A 22,616-nucleotide genomic window follows, 5' to 3' on the forward strand; every position below is an offset into this window, starting at 1 on the left:
CCCGATGATCTTCTCAAAAGCTTTAGTAAACGCTTGATATTTTAATGGCTCACTCTCAAAAATTGGGATCTCTCTCTTTGGCAATGATGAGAGGCATTGCTGTTGTATCAGAAGCGTCGTTATTTCATTTTGCTTCCTCATAATTCCTAGCATATTGTTTTGATCCTCATTTTTTGATTCAAATGCTGCACTCCATAAATCTTCGTTTCGAGTTTGGGTGTTTCCATGAGCGCAGTGGTTCACTGAACGTTGTTTGGGTTCATTAAGTGACACAGGCTCAGAATAGATGAACTGGGGTACAGCTTTGTCCTTAGGCCTTGCACCTGGATCCATGTAATCATGTTTGGTTTCCTTTTGTTTCAGTGACGCTTGTGGAGTAAATGTTTTTGCGTTAGCATTGAGAGCTTTTGGTTTAGATTTTCCTTTCTCCAGGTAAGAGTTCCTTCCATCGGAGCGCTTGGATGAGGTTCCACTTAAGATGCTCTGAGATCGTCGCACATTTAATTTAGCCATGTGCGCTGCAATGTCTTCATCCAATTTTAACTGCTCTTTCTTTCTCCTCAGTTGTTCCTCCTGCTCCTCCAGTTCCCGTTTGTCCTTCAGTAGTCTCTGTCTTGCCGTTAAAGCTGCCAAATCAGCCTCAGCTTTAAGACGTGCAGAAGAAGCAGCAGAGACAACAGACTTTCCGCCAGTAACATAGTTCTTGCTTCCCACGTTTGATACACTGTCACTTGGTTTTACGTTATCTTGCATGTCCTCTGTCGTGATTATGGACACAGCCTGAGTTGGTGCTTGATGTTCATCCTCAGTTGGTAAATGAAGCACTTCTTCACTGACTGCAGCAGGAACTGATTGACCAAGACTGTTATTTTGCTGTGGCTCCTCAGCTTCACGAAGCCACCTTTTAACATCCTCTTCAAACGTGTTACCATATTTCATGATGCTGGCAAACCATTCATTTTGTTTATTTAGTTCGTCCTCAGGAAGTAAAGGAATCAACACATTATGTGATGTGATAGCATTTTCACAAAGTTGAATTAAGTTCTCCAGGTGAGATTGAACACGTGAGACGTTTCCCTTGCTTTTCATAAGCGTTTTCATTTCAGGTATGAGCCCTTTAATTTTATTCACAAAGGTTTTGCGTTCATGCTGAAGTTTGCACCTTTGAAACACATGGACTTCAAAACTTGCAACAGCAGCATTTATTTGACTCCGTTTCCTCCATTCATTTCCTTTTGGGATTTTCTTCAATGTATTCTTTGTGCATTTAAATTGTATCCACAGCCAAAAAGGAAATTCATCCAAAAATCATCCCACAAAACGGCAGAGTAGCAGCAACGTCGGAGCGAGAGAGCGATATTTCACATATTTATAGCATGGAGATAACTTCAGCACCAGGATGTCTTGCAATAAATAACGCCGATGCGCCGAAAGATTCAATCCTCAATCCATCGCGCCATCATTCCCAATGAACAAACAGCAGTCAATTTACAAGCCGCATTTCTTCCATTAACGTACAGCTTCATGCGCACATCCACAGGTGAGCTTGCCTGGCTGTAGTTCGCTTTGCAGCGGCTCCAAATTTGTTTGACAGCCAGCTCCTACCTCCGTACTTTATGTCCGATGGTTGTTGGATTTAATCAGCTTCCTCTTTTTGTCCTCTTGATCCATTGATCCGTTGTGCTGTCCTGATGTCTCCTTTTAATGCCTTTTTTTGTTGACAAAATATAGCGACTTCATCCAAAAGAGTCGCTGAGAGGCTGAAGCTGGGCCTTTACTTTGTCTGACGCGCCGCACATAAAAAATCTCCAAGATACAAAAAAATGAGTTCAACCTTTTATTAAAGAAAATTAATGATCAACTTACGATACCGTGCACAAACTCATAATCAAAGTAATCACAGAGATTAAATGAATTAGCGGTCAACAAAAAATACGGCAACCCTGCTCACCCTCTCTCTTTGTCTCTCTGGCCACACAGGTGAACAGGTGCCTATATTAACGAAATGTCACCGCCCATAACCAATTTACCTACTTCCCGTGTCCACGTGATCACAACGAATCTAAATAATATCATAAACAATAACAAACACCACTATTCAAGTTTAAACTATCATTCACCTACAAAGAATCAATCCAAATTCATTCATGGCTCCTACACTGCCATTCATCAAAGATTCATCAAGATGCATTTTTGATTGTACTAAGTAACTAAAGTAGTAAAGTACGGAAGACATATTTGACCTTTGACCATCAAAATAAACTGTATGCTTGTTTTATGTAAAACAACAACTCCCTGAAAGTTCAAAAGTGCCAATGTGCCTTTGTTTTCACCTGCTTGATTCCAAAGTGCACCTTCAGACACATTCAAGTATATGTGGATATGTGGATATACTGTGTCCCAGCGTGGCAACGAGCCGACCTCCCAAACAATCACACCTTCACTTTATCACACAAGCGCTTGTGTTTGTGCTTCCTGTTTTAATTAGCGCCAAGAGAACATCATTAACATCCAATTGACTGAAGCTTAATCGTCACACAGCAGTTTTGACGCAACTTAATAGCACCAAAATGTGTTTTATTTTCACGTTGGCCACCGATACACGGTGCTCACTCATTTACTGGTGTCTATTCAACACGTTGTAGCAGGAAGACATGGCACAGTAAGGTATACCATTGGGGTGGAACTGGATGAAATAACCATGCTATGGTACACACTCGTTTTAAATCGGGTTGTCCCGATCAGATCATATGATCAAAAATTGGCCTTGATCAGATTGGTTTCAGATCGGAATCAGACATTATCTCCATGTCAGGAGTCCGATATACAAGTATATTATTTATATCATATATCATTATAACATTTGCATCGTAACAAGAGGTACAATGAACAAAAGGTGTACACCTTTTGTAACTCTATAACTGTAACTCTGTTCGTCTGTAACTCTGTAACTCTGTGAACTCTATAACTCTGAACTCTATAACTCTGTGAACTCTATAACTCTGTGAACTCTATAACTCTGTAGCTCTATAACTCTGTGAACTCTATAACTCTGTAGTTCTATAACTCTATAACTCTGTGAACTCTATAACTCTGTAACTCTATAACTCTGTGAACTCTATCACTCTATAACTCTGTAACTCTATAACTCTGTAACTCTATAACTCTGTAACTCTATAACTCTATAACTCTATAACTCTATAACTCTGTGAACTCTATAACTCTGTAACTCTATAACTCTAACTCTGTGAACTCTATAACTCTGTGAACTCTATAACTCTGTAACTCTATAACTCTATAACTCTGTAAATCTATAACTCTATAACTCTGTGAACTCTATCACTCTATAACTCTGTAACTCTATAACTCTGTGAACTCTATAACTCTGTAACTCTGTAACTCTATAACTCTGTGAACTCTATAACTCTGTGAACTCTATAACTCTGTGAACTCTATAACTCTGTAACTCTATAACTCTATAACTCTGTGAACTCTATCACTCTATAACTCTGTGAACTATATAACTCTGTGAACTCTATAACTCTGTAACTCTATAACTCTGTAACTCTATAACTCTGTAACTCTATAACTCTATAACTCTATAACTCTGTGAACTCTATCACTCTATAACTCTGTGAACTATATAACTCTGTGAACTCTATAACTCTGTGAACTCTATAACTCTGTAACTCTATAACTCTATAACTCTGTGAACTCTATAACTCTGTAACTCTGTAACTCTATAACTCTATAACTCTATAACTCTGTGAACTCTATAACTCTGTAACTGTATAACTCTATAACTCTATAACTCTATAACTCTGTAACTGTATAACTCTGTGAACTCTATAACGCTCAGTGTAGACCAGGTTATTTGAAGAAAATATTGCTATCTTAGCTTTTGAGTTATAGGTGATTCGCAGAAGAGGCTCGGCAGAATAAGAATAATAAGTCGTATGGGCTACTGGCACGCCCCTAATAATTGAGGACTGAGGAATAGTATTATGGCCTGTTGCGCTTCGCTGGCAGGCCGAGAAATATGTAGCCTGAAGATATATTATTTATGTCCACATCACATAAATGAATTTGATTGGATAAGCTTTTGTCTTTTGTTGAAAAGAAGTAATTAATCGTTGTATCAATTGGCATCGTGTTGATGTAGTTGATGTAGTTAGATGACCTTAGCATTTTTGCTTTTAACTAATATAACACACTCAGAAATAAACAAATAATAATAAATACATTTAATTAATTAATTGAGTCAATGTTTAAATACTTTGAGTGGCCACTCTGGAGTGTACCAATATTTTAGTAAAACTCTATACAGCTGGAATACCGCATAACTGATGCAAACTAAGTGGTGATGAAAAGCTTGATCATCAGTTTTTCTGCTATAAATAATGCATTCATGCCTTCATTGTTATGCAGAAAACAAGGGACACGAAGAAGAAAGAGAACTGAGCAAATACAAGACAGATGAGATTTATAAATAAAAAAGTAAAGTATAAAAAAAGGTTGTAGTTTTATGGTGGGTTGTCAGAGCTTAGGGGAAAAATCACCACAATTAACCGCCTTTTATAACGGTTGAATCTATGAGTGACAACTTAAAAGAATGGTTTTAGGCAAAATCACCAGTCAATATGAGAAAATATGAGCAAACAGATTTACAATAAAGAGAGCCACAAGGAGATAAAGATGGAGAAGCAGATATGTGGGCAAGAATACAAAAGGCAAACATAAAAATAGGGCTGTAAAGACGACAATGGTGCGTCCTCTCCAATTGTGTGTCCCTTGGTTTGAGGGGGTGTTAAAGCAGTAGTGTGTAGTGTCCTCGGGGCAAGAAATACACAATGGCACACTTTGCAGCACACATACAGGCTGCATAAACGAATGTGTGAGTTTTAGCTCTGCAGGCCCAGCCTTCGGGATGGCGACTGTCCTGTTCGTGATCTGTCAAAGAGACGCTGATCCACAGCGACGCCTCTCAGGTGACCATTGGGCTCAGCGGGCGACAAGCCACTGGGCACAACGAACCTTGCTGACCTCCAACCAAACACACATACATCTAAAAACACTCACACAAGCTTCTGTGCTTGTTTTTGTGCAGAAAAGTAGGCTGAAGCTGTGACTCTGCACCAGTGTTGTGCTACTGGATCAATACTTCAATAAGAGCTTTGCAGGGATGAAGTGTTAGAGAGCAGGAAAAGGCGGAGCAAACAGAAACAGTGTGAGACGTACCTGCTAGCGTAATGCTCGATCCTGCTGTGTGTGTCTGCATGGGGAAGCTTAGGAGATGAGCAAGGCCTGGGAACAACAAGGATATTGTAAATACGAGGGATGTTCTGATCGATAGGCCACCCATCTTATCAGCCGATATCTGTGAAAAGCACGTGACCAATAAATGCATTTGAACACCGACTCCAAAAGTCTCTGCTGGCTCGTACTATTGCAGCCTGCAGCCTGTAGAGATGGGCCACTGCCTACTTTCCTTCACATTGCGCAGACATTGCGTGCCATGTGGAACTTTGTCATATGTACACAGTTTATACATCATTGAAATTAAGAGATTTGAACTTATTATTTGATGTATTCATTTTCAGTTTATATGCTGTTCATACACTTCACATTGCAGTAATGAAGTGTTACAAAAACACAAGTAATTGAAATATAGAATATTGATTCAGTTACAGGATACAAACAATATTTCATTTTTTGCTATTTAATTTGATTTACAGGGCAGCACGGCGGTCGAGTGGTTAGCGCGCAGACCTCACAGCTAGGAGACCAGGGTTCAATTCCACCCTCGGCCATCTCTGTGTGGAGTTTGCATGTTCTCCCCGTGCATGCGTGGGTTTTCTCCGGGTACTCCGGTTTCCTCCCACATTCCAAAAACATGCTAGGTTAATTGGCCACCAGTCCAGGGTGTACCCCGCCTGTCGCCTATCACAGACAGCTGTCCTCGTGAGGATAAGCGGTATAGAAAATGAATAGATGGACTGACGCAGTAGTATAGTAACAGAACATTGTGTAAATCTGCGGATGTCCATAATCCATTTTATTAGGTGTAAAAGTTACAGGTCATGTAAACACACAATGTAGTGACAATAGCATTGGATCTATTGGAACTAAAAAAGTAATGTAACTTTTTTTCGACTTTAAATGAACAACGTCAGTTTATTGAAAAAAGATCCAGTTACTGCAGTTGAAACAAGGTCAAGGAGACATTACATCACGCTCACAAGCTGCCGGCGTGCAGGCCCATAAACACGCTAAACTGGGCACACTGACAGCCTGCAGCTTGGCTTCCTGATGACTTCATGGCTTTTAGTCTCATTGCCCTTGTTTTTCCCCCTCTGGCTCTTCGTGGCTCACGTGAACATTGTGTGTGAGCCACACTGAGATCACAGGATAACATTTTGTTGGAGCTGAGTGCTCTCCCTCAGCTTGGCCGACAACCCAATAGTAATAGCCTGAGACTGAATGAATGAAGATGACAGGGAAAAAAAGATGGAAATATATGTGAGACTCACGTCTCGGAGGTGTCGGCCTCCAGCACAGACTGAACGGGCAGGTATCCTCTCTGAGGGTGCTTGGTGAAGTACTGCTTTGATCTGAACTTGTTCTTCAGAGTCTTGGCGAAGTCCCTCATCTTCTCTCCCGAAGTTGTCTGGAATGAGGATGAAAGAAGAGTTGAGGAGTTGAAGGAAGGAGGTTGGTGAAAAATGCAATGAATTGTATGTGATATTACTTCAAGAAAATGACCACGTCTGATCATCTTTTCAGAGATTTCATCCACTGGTTAAAATGTTAAAGATAAATCCTAACTGCCAGCACAACTGCCAACTGCTTTAGAGTTTACTTTCTCAAGATGTGTCTGTATCATTTGCCTGCAATGTGGGCCAAAAAAATAACAGCAAAAAAAGAAATTGATCAAATCAAAGTTACATAAGTTAGTCTTACTGGTGTGTAGTACTCCATGATGGGGTAGTGCAGCTTATTCCCTTTGGTTGTGCGTCCAGTTAGAAAACATGTCTGGCAGATGTCCACATTGAACTGCTTCAAACTGCGATACCTACCGAGCGCCACAAAACACAATGTGAGTCTGCTCAATGAAAGGATTGATGCCAAAATGTGTTTGTCATCCATTCCTGGATTATTCCATTATTGAATTCATGATGAATCAGATGCATCATGCATCATTTGGATAGTGTGATGTTTACACCTGCCTGAAACCCTTGATGGGACATTGTTTGCAGATGTAACATTTGGCCTGGTGCTTAGTGGACTCTGCCGCAGTCACCCTGTGCAGCACGGGCAGCCAAACCATAGACTGGGGCTCCAGGCTCATCCACTCCAAGAAGTGCGACACCTCGATGGCTGGCTTTCCTGAGGCCTGCACACACAAAACTGTAAACCAACCTAAAAATAGCAACATGTTGCAATGGGAACAGAATATGTGGTCAAATTAACAAGAATATAGAAAATATAGCAAGTAAGACATACTGATTTTTGTCCAAAATACTTGACAGAGTCCCTCTGAGACACCTTGTTGAGAATTCTGAGATGAGATGAGAGGGAAGACGTCCTCATAAAGGAATTACTTGCTAAGTGATGAGTGATTTAATACATCTGAGGTGCATTAAACGATTGATTTCCCTCTGGGCTTCCCCTGCTGCTCAAGTAGAACTGCTTCATAAACACATGGACGTGCGTGTGCGTGTGTATTTCTGTGTACTGATCTCACAGTTAAAGAGCTTTAAAGCTTTTCTCTCGGGAAATGGGGGGCTCCTCTACCAGTTTAATTACGTTCCATAAAGAGCAGCTACGATTGAGCCCTACGCACTCTACTAACAAGTGTGAAATACGTAAAGGGACAAACACAAGTGGATAAAACTAAAGTTGTGTGAAAAAGTTATCCTCCCACTCTGTGTGGAAGTGGTACACTGTTGTTATTCCCCTCTCAGTTTCAGACCCTTTAGGTTAAATAAATTGGATGTTAAATAGTTTGCTTGGTGATTTCCGTCAGATAAGGGCCACTTCATTCTCAACAAGAAGAATCAAAACTATCAAACTGTTGTTAGGGCTTCTCCAGCTTTTTCTAAAATGGTGCATTCATGTGCATAACTCCTTGGACCCAAGTTGCCGCTGCATTCAGGGACACTTGTAAATTGTCATGCTGCGCTGTGACATGTGCTTATACCTTGTGTTGCTGTTTGGGGGTACGTCTGGGTTTTGGTGTCATTTGTACCCTTACTGCTCTCCTTGTGCATTTGCAGACGCGGACCTCCCTTGAGTTGGGCGGAGCTACCTGACGGGTGCAGCTGTTGCCAATTCGTCCTAATTTCCAGCCTCCTTCTTTAGGCACTGAGCTGCTGCAGGAGGGTGCTGGATTATTCCTTGGTGGACGTGACAGACCAGCTCCGAGCTGTTACCGTGCTCCTGTACCCCTTCAGCACTGCTTTCGCCTCTGCCACGCACCCTCCTACCCGTCCGGTAGCCCGCGTGCCTTTCGGACTACTTATTGTTTCGTGAGGTAATTTGTGTTGTGCCTGCTGGCACTAAGTCACGGAGCCCCCTCTTTGTGCTCCCTCGCTTTCAGTTACTTGTGCCTCACTCACTGGACAATTAAAAGACTGTAAAACCTTACCTGAGCCTGCTGTGTCCTGCATCTGGGGATCAAACCGCCGCGCCACGCGCCCTAGACCTGACAGAATAATCCAGCCAATATCATGGATCCCGCGGAACACCAGCAGCTTGAGTTTGCCCTCAAGGCCCAGGGGCAGATGATTAGTGACCACGAGCGGACGTTACAGGACCTTTCCACGTTGGTCCGCGACATGCACGCCCGCATGACGGGCACGTCCGTGGCCGCCTCCTTGGACGACGTTCCGGCACCGGCCACAACATCGTCGGCGCTCCAACTCGTCCCTCGGGAGCCCAATATCCCTCACCCTTCCAGGTATGAGGGAAATTTTGGCGAGTGCAGACTATTCCTCCACCAGTGCTTCCTCATGTTTCGTCAGCAAGCGCAAACCTACGCCACAGACTCTGCCAAGGCGGCGTATATAATTGGGCTACTGACTGGACGCGCCGCCAAATGGGCCATGGTGGTGAGCGAGAACAAGCCGGAACTCCTCTCCAGCCTCTCTCTATTCGTCGAGGAGCTCAAGAATGTGTTGGACCACCCGGTCAGAGAACGCGAAGCAGGACTGCGCCTCCTGGCCTTGCGCCAAGGCACGAACTCGGTGGCGGATCACTCCATCTCATTCCGCATTCTCGCAGTGGAGAGCGGCTGGGATGAAAAAGCTTAACGGTGCGTCTTCTTGGCCAGCCTTAGTCCCCGTCTGCTGGACGAATTGGCAGCCCGGGATGAGACCCGTTCCTTCGAAGAGCTCATCTCCCTTGCCATCAGACTGGACAACTGTCTGCGGGAGCGCAGCCGGCAGCGTGGTGGGGAACCCCCCCCTGTTACTCTCTCTCCCTCACGGAACTCTTGCGCTTCCGCCTCCACCGTCGATCGCTCCACCCACCGAGAGCCATCGGATCTCCGCCGCGGAAAGACTTCGTCGTCTGCGTCTTCGCCTCTGCCTCTACTGCGGCGCTGCGGACCACCCAGTCTCCCGCTGCTCCAGCCGGCCAGTCGCCCGACGTTCGTCTCCCACCAAGAGCTCATCGGTGTACGGACGATCCCCCCCCCCCCTTCCATTGCTTCCGTGGGCCGCCTGCAAGTGGAAGGTACGTTGTCATGGGGAGGAGAGGGGCGCCTTGCTATTTCCGCCCTGGTCGACTCGGGCGCTGACGAGAACTTTATAGACAGTGGCTTGGTAAACGAACTTAACATCCCTACTGTGTGTGTTGAGAGATGCAAAAATGTGCGTTCTTTGGATGCACGTCACTTAGCTAGCATCACGCACCAGACACGCCAGGTCTCTCTCCTGCTGTCTGGCAACCACCGGGAGTCCATCTGTTTTTTTGTTATCCCCTCACGCTCCGCTCCTGTATTTCTGGGTCTCCCTTGGCTGCAACGTCACAGCCCTTATATTGATTGGTCCACTTTTAAAATAGTCAACTGGAGTTCTTTTTGCCATGCTAACTGTTTCCGCTCCGCCTCTCGTCCAGTCTGTCCTTCGAACCCTTCTCCTGTCTCGCCCGACCTCTCTCTGGTTCCGGAGGAATATCACCCCTTTAGGGAAGTCTTTTGTAAAGATCACGCTGTCTCTTCCCCCCCCACCGCCCCTACGATTGTGCCATAGATTTATTGCCCGGGGCGCCGCTTCCTTCCTCTCGACTATATAACATTTCCAAACTTGAACAGAAGGCTCTCGAGGAGTACATCTCCACTTCCCTCGCTGCAGGGCATATCCGGCCCTCCTCCTCCCCCTTGGCAGCGGGGTTCTTTTGAGTCCAAAAGAAGGACGGTTCCTTGTGCCTGTGTATAGACTTTAGGTCACTCAATGCCATCACAGTAAAGAATAAGTACCCTCTTCCTCTCCTTGATTCCGCCTTCACTCCACTTCACACTGCCACCATTTTTCCTAAGTTGGACCTACGTAGTGCCTACCACCCCATCCGTATTCGGAAAGGGGATGAATGGAAGACTGCCTTTAACACGCCATTAGGACATTTCGAATACTGCGTTATGCCTTTTGGTCTTACTAATGCTCCAGCAGTCTACCAATGCCTCATCAACGATGTCCTACGCGACACGATTGGCCGCTTAGTTTTTGTGTATCTTGATGACATCCTTATTTACTCCTCATCCACCAAACAACACCTGCAGCACGTTCACCTTGTCCTCCAGAGGCTCTTGGAAAACCGTCTGTTCGTCAAGCCTCAAAAGTGCACTTTTCATTCACTGTCGGTGCCCTTTCTGGGGTTTATCGTGGAGAAGGGGCAACTGAACCCGACCCTGCCAAGATCCAGGCTGTGGTTGACTGGCCCACTCCCACATCTAGGAAGCTGTTACAGAGGTTTCTGGGTTTCGCCAACTTTTACCGGTGCTTTATTCCTGACTTTAGTAAAGTCGCCGACCCTCTGAACAAGCTGACATCTGCCAAGGTTTCGTTCTTGGTCACCGGGGGCCGATTCGGCCTTTCGGCGCCTTAAGTCCTTTTTCACCTCTGCACCTGTTCTGATTCACCCTAATCCTTCTCTACCATTTTTCGTTGAGGTGGATGCGTCCGATACTGGCATAGGGGCCATGCTCTCCCAGCGCTCCAGCTCGGACCAGAGGCTGCACCCCTGCACCTTTTTCTCCAGGCGTATATCGCCCGCTGAACGCAACTATGATGTTGGCAATTGGGAGCTGTTGCCGGTGGTCCTCACCCTGCAGGAGTGGAGGCACTGGTTGGAGGGCGCTACACACCCATTTGTTATCTACACCGATCACAGAAACCTGTCGTACATACGCTCTGCCCAGCGCCTCAACCCCCGCCAGGCCCGGTGGGCTCTCTTCCTCACCCGCTTCAACTTTACTCTGACTTATCGCCCAGGTTCCCTAAATGGCAAACCGGATGCTCTCTCCCGCATGTTTGCACCGCAAGTTGAAGACCCAGCACCCGAGGCCATCCTTCCCCAGTCCTGCATCGTGGGCGGACTCCAGTGGGAGATTAAGAGGAGAGTGGCTGAAGCCAGCGGGCTGTCCCCCAGACCGACTGTTCGTCCCACGGTCCCTGCGGTCGGAGGTCCTGACCTGGGGCCACTGCTCTAAGATTGCCTGTCACCCCGGAGCCAGACGCACTGCCTTCCTCCTGTCCCAGCGCTTTTGGTGGCCCTCCCTCCATGCCGACACAAAGAGCTTCGTTGCTGCTGCCTGCCCCATCTGTGCCAGAAACAAGTCTTCCAACCAGCCACCGGCAGGCCTGCTCCAGCCGCTTCCCATCCCCTCTCGCCCTTGGTCACACATTGCCTTGGACTTTGTGACTGGTCTGCCCGCTTCGAGGGGTTTCACCGTTGTTCTCACCATTGTGGATAGGTTCTCTAAGTTGGCTCACTTTGTTCCCCTCCGCAGCTCGTCAGTTTCTTCGGTGGCTTCGTTGCTCCGCCGGGTCCATCGGGTGTGGCGGGACACACGGGCGGCGCTATCCCGGACCGCCAAACGCAATCAAAGACTGGCGGATCGCCATCGGAGGCCTGCACCCAACTATCAGCCTGGGCAGAGTGTCTGGCTGTCTTCTCGGGACCTGCCCCTGGCCGTGGAGTCGAAGAAGTTGGCCCCCAGGTTCGTGGGACCATACAAGGTGGTCCGTATGGTCAACCCTGCTTCCGCCAGACTTAAGCTTCCCCCATCTCTCAAGACCTACCCGGTGTTCCATGTGTCCCGCCTGAAGCCGGTTACCCTAAGCGATCTCAATCCACCGCCAGTGCCTCCTCCCCCTCCTTGCCTGGTGGATGGACACCCTGCCTTTACAGCCAGGTCTATCTTGGATGCCAGGAGACGGGGCAGGGGTGTGCAGTACCTCGTGGACTGGGAGGGTAACGGTCCCGAGGACCGCTCATGGGTCTCCTGGTCACTAATCCTCGACCCCACCCTCTTATCTGATTTTTACCGCAAGTTCCCAGACAAGCCAGGTTGTCCGCCTAGGACCACTCGTTGAATTGGGAGGGGGGGATACTGTCACGCTGCGCTGTGACATGTGCTTATACCTCGTGTTGCTGTTTGGGGGTACGTCTGGGTTTTGGTGTCATTTGTACCCTTACTGCTCTCCTTGTGCATTTGCAGATGCGGACGTCCCTTGAGTTGGGCGGAGCTACCTGACGGGTGTGGCTGTTGCCAATTCGTCCTAATTTCCAGCCTCCTTCTTTAGGCACTGAGCTGCTGCAGGAGGGTGCTGGATTATTCCTTGGTGGACGTGACAGACCAGCTCCGAGCTGTTACCGTGCTCCTGTACCCCTTCAGCACTGCTTTCGCCTCTGCCACGCACCCTCCTACCCGTCCGGTAGCCCGCGTGCCTTTCGGACTACTTATTGTTTCGTGAGGTAATTTGTGTTGTGCCTGCTGGCACTAAGTCACGGAGCCCCCTCTTTGTGCTCCCTCGCTTAGTTACTTGTGTCTCACTCACTGGACAATTAAAAGACTGTAAAACCTTACCTGAGCCTGCTGTGTCCTGCATCTGGGGATCAAACCGCCGCGCCACGCGCCCTAGACCTGACATAAATCACAGTAAACACACCCACACATGCACATACAGCCCAAAGTACGTGATATTTACAAAATCAACCACTTGTTACTCATATAACAATAAGACGATGTTACAAAATGTTCAACTTGTAACAGACACCGATGCTAAACAAACTGCTTTACCATTATTTGTTAAAGGAGACTGATCATGTATTTTTTCCACTTTTCTGACCTATAAATGTAGTTACAATGTTGTATTCCCGTGTTAAACCATGCCAAAGTTTCAGATAATGAGGTTGACACATTTGGAAGTGAGCCCTGAAAGAAGTTTGGGATGGCTCGAAACGCTCCATTTCAAAAGGCGTGGTAAAACCGCCACTTTGTGATGTCAGAGAGGAGTGGACTTCCTTATATGGGCGTGGCTGTACGCCAGATAGGCTCTCTGCATGCCCCCAAGCTCTGCTTCCCCCGCCCTCCCTTTACGTTTCGAGCAATAGCTCGTACGGGAAAGCCACATTTGTTTACAATTCCTAAAGACTCCACCATCAAGCACAAATGGTTGGAGTTCCTGATTCCCTACCAGCAAAAGAAAAGCATTTGAGTCTGTCAACGGCATTCAGAATCCAACACATAAGGCTATATGTTAAAAGTCGACATTTTAAAAAGATACATCGCCGTTTATTATCAACTCTTATGCTGTTCAGAGCTAGCAGCACAAACCAGAAGTCCACAGGAGATTCGGGGTGTCTGGAGGCGGGCGATGGGTGGAATACAACAGATTTAGTTGGAACCACGAAATGCAAAAAAATATATACAGCTGTCGGCGAGAGGCGGGGTACACCCTGGACTGGTGGCCAGCCAATCACAGGGCACATATAGACAAACAACCATTCACACTCAAATTCATACCTATGGACAATTTGGAGTGGCTAATTAACCTAGCATGTTTTTGGAATGTGGGAGGAAACCGGAGCACCCGGAGAAAACGGGGAGAACATGCAAACTCCACACAGAGGTGCCCGAGGGTGAACTCGAACTTGGGTCTCCTAGCTGTGTGGCCTGCATGCCAACCACACGTCCACCATACAGCCGTTAATTAACATGAGTTTTTAAGTGTGCAGGAGTACATGGTTTCAGGTCAAATGTCTGAAATGGTACGTGACTGTTAAAAGTTTGGGAACAACTGATGCAATACTTTTATTGTACAAATGTATATGTACTGTATATGTCACGGTCGGGCTTGAGAGCTTTACGGTTCGACCCCAGGATGCAGAGAACAGGACCAAATGCAGGTAACAAATATTTATTTCTCGCAATAATTGCAGCAGCAGGATAAAGCAACTCAGGAAGCAGACGGACAAATGATAATGATCCCACATCAGGAGAAGCTCACACCTGAACTAAATAGACAGGACAAATTAATGACGGTGTGGGTGATAAGCACAACCAAGGCAGACAAGGCAAAACAGGAAGTCAAATACAAAACAAGAGCATCAAAAATGGAAACTAAAGCCCAGAGAGGGAACATAGACAAACTGTCAAGTGGGACCCTACACAGGGCTTGACAGTACACCCCCCCTCAAGGACGGATTCCAGACGTCCAAGAAAGTTCGAAGTCAAAGAGGGAGGGGTGGTGGGGGTACCGGAGGTGAGCTGACAGGACCCTTCTGGGGGTCGGCCAGGGTGGCAGGCCCGGAGGAGCCAGTAAGACCCCTCCAAGCGATGGAGAGAATGACTGGGTCGGCTGAGGTAATAGGCATCCTCACGGGGGCGCCCTGGGTGCAGAACCTGGGCTCCGGCAGGGAGTCAAGGAGAGGGCCACTGTCGTGTGGGAGACACCAGGACAGGCGTCCGGGCAGGCGGCGTCCGGGCCTGATGCGGTGGAAGGGAAGCAGGCGGCGTCCGGGCCTGATGCGGCGGAAGGGAAGCAGGCGGCGTCCGGGCCTGATACGGCGGAAGGGAAGCAGGCGGCATCCGGGCCTGATGCGGCGGAAGGGAAGCAGGCGGCGTCTGGGCCTGATGCGGCGGAAGGGAAGCAGGCGGCATCCGGGCCTGATGTGGCGGAAGGGAAGCAGGCGGCGTCCAGGCCTGATGCGGCGGAAGGGAAGCAGGCGGCATCTGGGCCTGACGCGGCGGAAGGGAAGCAGGCTGCATCCGTGCCAGAGTTTCTCCATCTGTTCCAGCAAGCCCTGCTCCTTGTCATGCAGGTGGAGTGGGCTTGTGCCTCCTCACTCTCCCAGCAGACAGCGCCACCCCCCCCCCCCCCCATCCCGGCCAAAACCACCGCCGAAACCACCTGTTTGGGCTAAAGACGTGGTGTGGGGACTGGCTTGATGAGCCGATTGACAGGCAGCGGAGGTGGGCTGGCCGCTTGAGGTTGCTCTGGAGGCAACGTGGAACGTGGGTTGGCAACGAGGCAACGTGGGAAACTGTCAAGTGGGACCCTACACAGGGCGTGACAGTACACCCCCCCTCAAGGACGGATTCCAGACGTCCAAGAAAGTTCGAAGTCAAAGAGGGAGGGGTGGTGGGGGTACCGGAGGTGGGCTGACAGGACCCTTCTGGGGGTCGGCCAGGGTGGCAGGCCCGGAGGAGCCAGTAAGACCCCTCCAAGCGATGGAGAGAATGACTGGGTCTAAATAGACAGGACAAGTTAATGATGGTGGGTGGAATACAACAGATTTAGTTGGAACCACGAAATGCAAAAAAATATATACAGCTGTCGGCGAGAGGCGGGGTACACCCTGGACTGGTGGCCAGCCAATCACAGGGCACATATAGACAAACAACCATTCACACTCAAATTCATACCTATGGACAATTTGGAGTGGCTAATTAACCTAGCATGTTTTTGGAATGTGGGAGGAAACCGGGGAGAACATGCAAACTCCCCGTATAGGCTATATCTAAGGCTATCAGGCAGGTCTGATGATACGACTACAAAGTCGATCATAGACCTGCGGCCTAGGGTGTCCTGGTGCCAAGTGCACTTATGGACATCCCTATGTTCGAACATGGTGTTAGTTATGGACAAACTGTGGTTCGCACAGAAGTCCAATAACATCACACCGCACGGGTTCAGATCAGGGAGGCCGTTCCTCCCAATCACGCCCCTCCAGGTCACACTGTCATTGCCCGCATGGGCGTTGAAGTCTCCCAGTAGAACGACGGAGTCACCAGCTGGGGTGCTCTCCAGCACCCCCCTGATGGACTCCAAGAAGGCCGGGTACTCCGAACTGCCATTTGGCGCGTACGCACAAATGACAGTCAGGACCCTTTCCCCAGCCCGAAGGCGTAGGGAAATGACCCTCTCGTTCACCGGGGCTGACTCCAACACAGAGGCACCAAGCCGGGGGGCTATTAATAAGCCCACACCAGCTCGACGCCTCTCCCCTGCAGCAACTCCAGAGTAGAACAAGGTCCAGCCCCTCTCGAGGAGTTTGGTTCCGGAACCCAAACTGTGGGTCGAGGTGAGTCCGACTATGTCTAGTCGGAATATCTCAACCTCTCGCACAAGTTCAGGTTCCTTCCCCACCAGCGAAGTGACATTCCATGTCCCAAGAACCAGATTTGGCCGCCGAAGACCAGGTCGCCTACGCACCCGCCCTTGACTGCCACCCAACACACAATGCACCGGACCCTTATGCTTGCCCCCGTAGGTGGTGGGTCTACGGGGGGGAGATCCCATGTGGCTTCTTCGGGCTGGGCCCGGCCGGGCTCCATGGGTGAAGGCCCGACCACCAGGCGCTTGCCTGCGAGCCCCTCCCCCGGGCCTGGCTCCAGGGTGAGGCCCCGGTATCCCACATCCGGGCGAGGTACGGTTCCTCTTCTTGTTATAATTCATATGGGTCTTCTGAATCTTCTGAATCACTCTTGGTCTGTCCCGTCACCTCGGACCTGTTTGCCTTGGGAGACCCTACCAGGGGCATATAGCCCCAGACAACATAGCTCCTCGGATCACTCGGGCACTCAAACCCCTCCACCACGATAAGGTGGTGATTCAGGAGTGAATCTATTGTGATCCCCAGAAATGTATTTTCCTTCACCCTTTCAATGTCCACACCGTCTATTTGTATTTGCTGGTGCGTGTCCTTTCTGCTGTTACTTTAGTTTTACTTAGGTTCAAGGAACCTAAGTCCTGTAATTTATAACAGTAGCATACTGTTGACAGCCCGTGCGCTGTTGCTTCATGTTCAACAACCCACAATGCATTGCAAATTACAGTAAAAAAAACGTATTCCGTTAATACAGTACATTACTGTTGTAAATTGGCCGTAAATTAACAGCAATTGTTTACAGTGTACCGTATTTTCCACACCATAAAGCGCACCGGATTATGGTCTATTTCTGTCCTTACCCCATACATAAGGCGCACTGTACATGCTAAAAACATATGGTCTTCAAAGGCAACAGAAACAAAATATGAGTTTAGTTAAACTTTAGTCTACTATTAAACAATACATTCACTGTATTGAAAAAAATAATAAATCTCCCACAAATCCATCAAAGTCATCATCTTCTGTATCGGAATTGTACGTATTACGTGTTGTTCTCTGATTGCCTTATCGCTGCCAGCGTATGGATTACATCACAGTCAGCGGGTAATGGTCTGACAATCAGTCAAGCCGAGGGCTTTTTTACTGGTTTAGGAAGTCAGTGCACAAGTAAGGCGCACCGGATTATAAACCGGATTATTTTTCTGAGAAAAAGGTGCCTTATAGTGTGGAAAATACAGTAACATTTATCATCTCATTTTATATTCCACTTGTTCTAACCAGAACCTCATTATTTCAAGTTCTGTCTGACTTCATGAATATGAACAAACAGAAGAGAGAAAGAAATCATGTTGCGTTACTAAACCTTCAGGTGAGGTAGCAATTGCACAAATAAATAAATATATATATAATAAATATATTTTTTATGAGCATGTCTGTTGACAAGTAATTTCTGGAGTTCCCTTAAAGTCACTGAAAGTGACTATGCTCAGTTTATTGCATCAAAGTTATGGCTTTCTATGTTATTTCCTTTCATATACTTACTAGTGCTACAACTTTGAAAAGGAGTTCCTCAAGGTGTTTTTCTTAAACCACCGTTTTTGAGCTATTTACTGCTCAACCTTTATTCCCTCGCAGCCTATTGATTTATTAACTTTGTAACTAACAATACATGCAATATATGTGAACATTCAGTATGATTGGCAACTATTGTATCCATCTGCACAAAGCTTTCCTCGGCATTTCCAAAGATAAGCAAAAGCTGTTCCAGTTCATAACGTGGTCTACATTATGGTGATATTTAATCTCCAATTAAATGCCCTGACATGGAGCAAATGGCAAAAGGGATTGATTTTAATCAGCCGTAGCTGATAGGACAAGCATGGAGCAGAATAGGCCGACCATAATTAGGATGTTCTTTGAGTATCAGGGTATTATAAGTATTATAAGACCATTCATAAATTCCTCAGCTGGTACTTTTTAAAGCTATAAAATTAAGCCCTGTCCCAAAGAGAATGTCACTAGGTGAAGGTGCCACAAACCTGTGTCAAACTGAAGTTTAAGAGAAAGAAAAGAAAATAGTATTGAAAATTATGTCACTCACTTCATAATATCAATATCATGCATGATCATTCATATTGTATGCCTAGTAATGCATTACCCACCAGTAAATGTATATGCATTAAAAGCAATCTCATGAAAAATGTATGTCTTCCCGAGAGGGTGCATTCAAAGTATCCACAACATTGCATAAAACACATTTTTTCACTCATATACACAGTGGAACCTTGGTTTCATACGCCTCGGTTTTTGTAGGATTCACTTTTTGACAGAAATGATTGCCTTAAATATGACTTGGTATTCATATACTGTCTCAGTTATCGTACAGCGCCCAAACAAAGCATCCTCGCACTGGTGAATAGCCCAGAGAGTGTCTTTTGGAGATGGGACACTATAGACAGACAGTCTAGACCAGGGGTGGGCAAACTACGGCCCGGGGGCCACATGCGGCCCACCAAACGTTTGAATCCGGCCCGCCAATTGCTTTTTAGTATTTCAACTTTTAACATACCAGCTGGCAACATGACTTTCAAGTCGGATGTCTTATTCAGTAAAAAAAAAAAAATCGTAGTTTGATGTATCTGATGTTTAAAGTGCTCCTGAAAAAAGGAGAAATGAAAACATATAGCTGATAGTATGACAATTAAAATTAGACAAATAAATCAAGATGTAAAATTATAAGCGTAAAAATTCTTAAAATTCTTAAAATTATTTAAAATTATTAAAATTATTAAAATTATTAAAATTATTAAAATTATTAAAATTATTAAAATTATTAACATTATTAAAACTATTAAAATTATTAAAATTATAAGCGTAAAATCATGTGTGTTAAATATATGTTCTGCCCCCCCGCACAATTTTGTTAACTCAATGCGGCCCATGAGTCAAAAAGTTTGCCCACCCCTGGTCTAGACATAGACAGCCATAGAATCCTTTCCCATCTTTATTAAGTGTGTGAGGTTTATTTCTTAATAGAATTTACACTGAACGATGAACTACTTTGTTTCTCTTCCTGTTCTTTCTCCCACTGTGCACCCTGCGCTGATGAAGCATTCAAATGATTGGCTATCTCTGAGTGTTCTGTGTGTTTTACTACAACTGCCAAAGAAAGTGCCGGAACTTGGATAAGATTGAAAAGACTGTGGAATCAATAGCAAACGATTGTAAGGTGAAGGTCCTTATTTAACACAGCTTACAGGTTCTGTTTTACAGAACAGAATGTAAGTCGGGCTTGTGTGTGTAATGATGTACCTGGTGCTGAAGTACAGCTCGAAAAGTCTTTCAAGTTAAGTTTTGAAAGGACTGGATTGGATTAATTGATGAATTCATTGGTACATTTCAGTTTTGGAATAGATGAACGACAAAAACTCAAGTTCCACTGTATTCCATACATAATCTCACCATACGGAAGCAGCTGCGGACGCTGGGCTCGACGTTGCTGCCACCGAAAGCGGCAACTTCACCCAACTGGCGGGGGATTTGGATGGCCTCATGGAGCAGCAGGCTGAGGTGACGCTGGTCCGTCAAACCTCCCGTGCCAGACACTTGACGGAATAAGTCTGCCACCACCAGAACATACATAGAGGAAGACGACATCATCCTGCAACATTCTCACATATGTCATTCTGACATAAGCATCAACCCTACCCAAACAATACGCTTCAAAAACTGAGAGACCACTTCGTAAGAGCAAATGAGCCAAACATGAGTTCAAATGTGCCATCTGTTTTTAAGGTGGTCCGGATGTTAAACATTGAATGTATAATATTTCTTAGTGACACATCAGTCACAGTGATGACCAACAATGAAGGCCACAGAGTGGCTGACGCACCTCAGGGGATGTTTTAAACTGAGGAGTGGTCGCCCTCGCTTGGCTGATGGGGATGGTGCTTCCAAATGTGAATAATCTTTGTAAATGTTTCTCTGTGTCTCCCAGGTCATGAATTTGGGCGTGCCAAATTCGGCCTGTCTCTCTTTATTTAATTTTTAATTTATAATATGTAATATTTAGAATTTAAACAGTGATATACACAATACTGGACTTGGACATTTCCCCACAAACAATTCCATAATTGCCATTTGAATTACTAAGAGACCAGGATATTATACACCTTCACAACGCTGTAAATATTCATGTGAGTCGGCAGGCATGAGGACGCCGGGTTGGCCGCCAGTCTCCTGAATTCAAAAGAAAGCCGGGTGTTTCAAGCAGAATTTTGACATGCATATATTTAGCCAGTGGGGGCGCCATCTGAGCTGATGTATACACACAGTAATGAAATGGACAATGACCGAATCCACCATAAAATATTGTGTAACAATCTGCAAATGTGGAAGGGAGTTATCACAATTGTAACTTTCACCAGGAGGGGGCAACACTGGTGCCAACGTGATCATCTGGTCATGTCCTTTTCAATGCCCGAGCCCACTTTGAAACATTTCAGGATGATTGGACCAGGTAGAACAGGGATGGACAAACTACGGCCCGGGGGCCACATCCGTAAAGTATACGGTGTACCCGTTACTTAACATACACCCCGGCAACATGGCTTGAGCCAACCTTTTGATGGTTTAAGTAGCTGTTTTATCAATGTTGTTATTTGATGTGGTCTACTGTTTACAAAGTGCTCCTGAAAAAAGGGACACAAGCATATAGCAGATTGCATGACACTTTTACAGATACAATCATTCCAGGTGGACTGTTAGAATTATATGTGTAAAATATATAGTCGGGGGCTGCACGACGGTCGAGTGGTTAGCGCGCAGACCTCACAGCTAGGAGACCCGAGTTCAATCCCACCCTCGGCCATCTCTGTGTGGAGTTTGCATGTTCTCCCCGTGCATGCGTGGGTTTTCTCCGGGTACTCCGGTTTCCTCCCACATTCCAAAAACATGCTAGGTTAATTGGCCACTCCAAATTGTCCATAGGTATGAATGTGAGTGTGAATGGTTGTTTGTCTATATGTGCCCTGTGATTGGAAGCCACCAGCCCAGGGTGTACCCTGCTTCTCGCCCGAAGACAGCTGGGATAGGCTCCAGCAACCCCCCCGCAGTAGAAAATGAATGAATGAATGAATATATAGTCGGGACTGCCGTCAATTTTGTTGAAGCAATGTGGCCCGCGAGTCAAAATGTTTGCCCATCCCTGATGTAGAAGGTAGTTACAACAATTATACATTTCCACCAGTTGGTGGCACCAGCGGACAAAATGTCAGACCCCAACCCTTAATCATCATATCAGTTTTGAAGGAACTTTGATAACATGAACTAAAATGATGACTTAATGGTGAGGAGCCTAAAATGCTTCTGTCTCGTATCTATTGATGATCAGTTGGGTTCACTTGGTCAAAGTTACCAGGACCCATGTGTACACAACACGTGGTTGTTGCCCCGAAGTGCCACTGCAGACCAAAACGACTTCCTGTTTGTATGAGAATATGGGTTCTTGAGACATTTCTGTGCATCCTGTCATGTCCACCAAATTCTGTAATGATCGATGAAACTGGCTCAAGGAGAGGCTCCTTATTGAATTTGGGGTGGGGATGGGAACGCAGTGGGAACACAGTCTAGTACAGCGACCACATTACTGCAGACGCTGTGCCGATCCGCCTATCGACCTCGCGCTCCCACCATCCCTCACTTGTGAACAAGACCCCGAGATACTTGAACTCCTCCACCTGGGGCAGGACCTCATTTCCAACCCAGAGGGAGCACTCCACCCTTTTCCAACTGAGAACCATGGCCTCAGATTTGGAGGTGCTGAGTCTCATCCCAGAAGCTTCACACATAGATGGCAACTGTTCCAGTAAAGCTGAAGGTCACAGCCCCAGACAACATAGCTCCTAGGATCACTGGGGCACTCAAACCCCTCTATCAAGCTAAGGTGGTGATTCAGAGAGGAGGCCAGGCCTGATGAGCTCGCAAACAAATTTTGTTGA

At 46.4% G+C, this 22,616-nt stretch overlaps 1 protein-coding gene across 6 annotated transcripts in view; it reads right to left on the reverse strand.

Annotated features, from left to right (window-relative positions):
- Window positions 1–22,616, reverse strand: part of drp2 (dystrophin related protein 2) — a 225,584-nt gene that overhangs the window by 24,280 nt on the left and 178,688 nt on the right. For all 6 annotated transcript variants that reach the window (XM_058076029.1, XM_058076030.1, XM_058076031.1 and 3 more), the window contains 5 exons: window positions 20,080–20,237; window positions 7,227–7,393; window positions 6,961–7,072; window positions 6,531–6,667; window positions 5,239–5,304 (listed from right to left, as the gene is read on the reverse strand). In XM_058076029.1, coding sequence (XP_057932012.1) covers window positions 5,239–5,304; window positions 6,531–6,667; window positions 6,961–7,072; window positions 7,227–7,393; window positions 20,080–20,237 — 640 coding nt within the window. The remainder of the gene's footprint in view (window positions 1–5,238; window positions 5,305–6,530; window positions 6,668–6,960; window positions 7,073–7,226; window positions 7,394–20,079; window positions 20,238–22,616) is intronic.

The sequence above is a fragment of the Doryrhamphus excisus genome, chromosome 6 (assembly GCF_030265055.1).
Source record: "Doryrhamphus excisus isolate RoL2022-K1 chromosome 6, RoL_Dexc_1.0, whole genome shotgun sequence".
NCBI lineage: Eukaryota > Metazoa > Chordata > Actinopteri > Syngnathiformes > Syngnathidae > Doryrhamphus > Doryrhamphus excisus.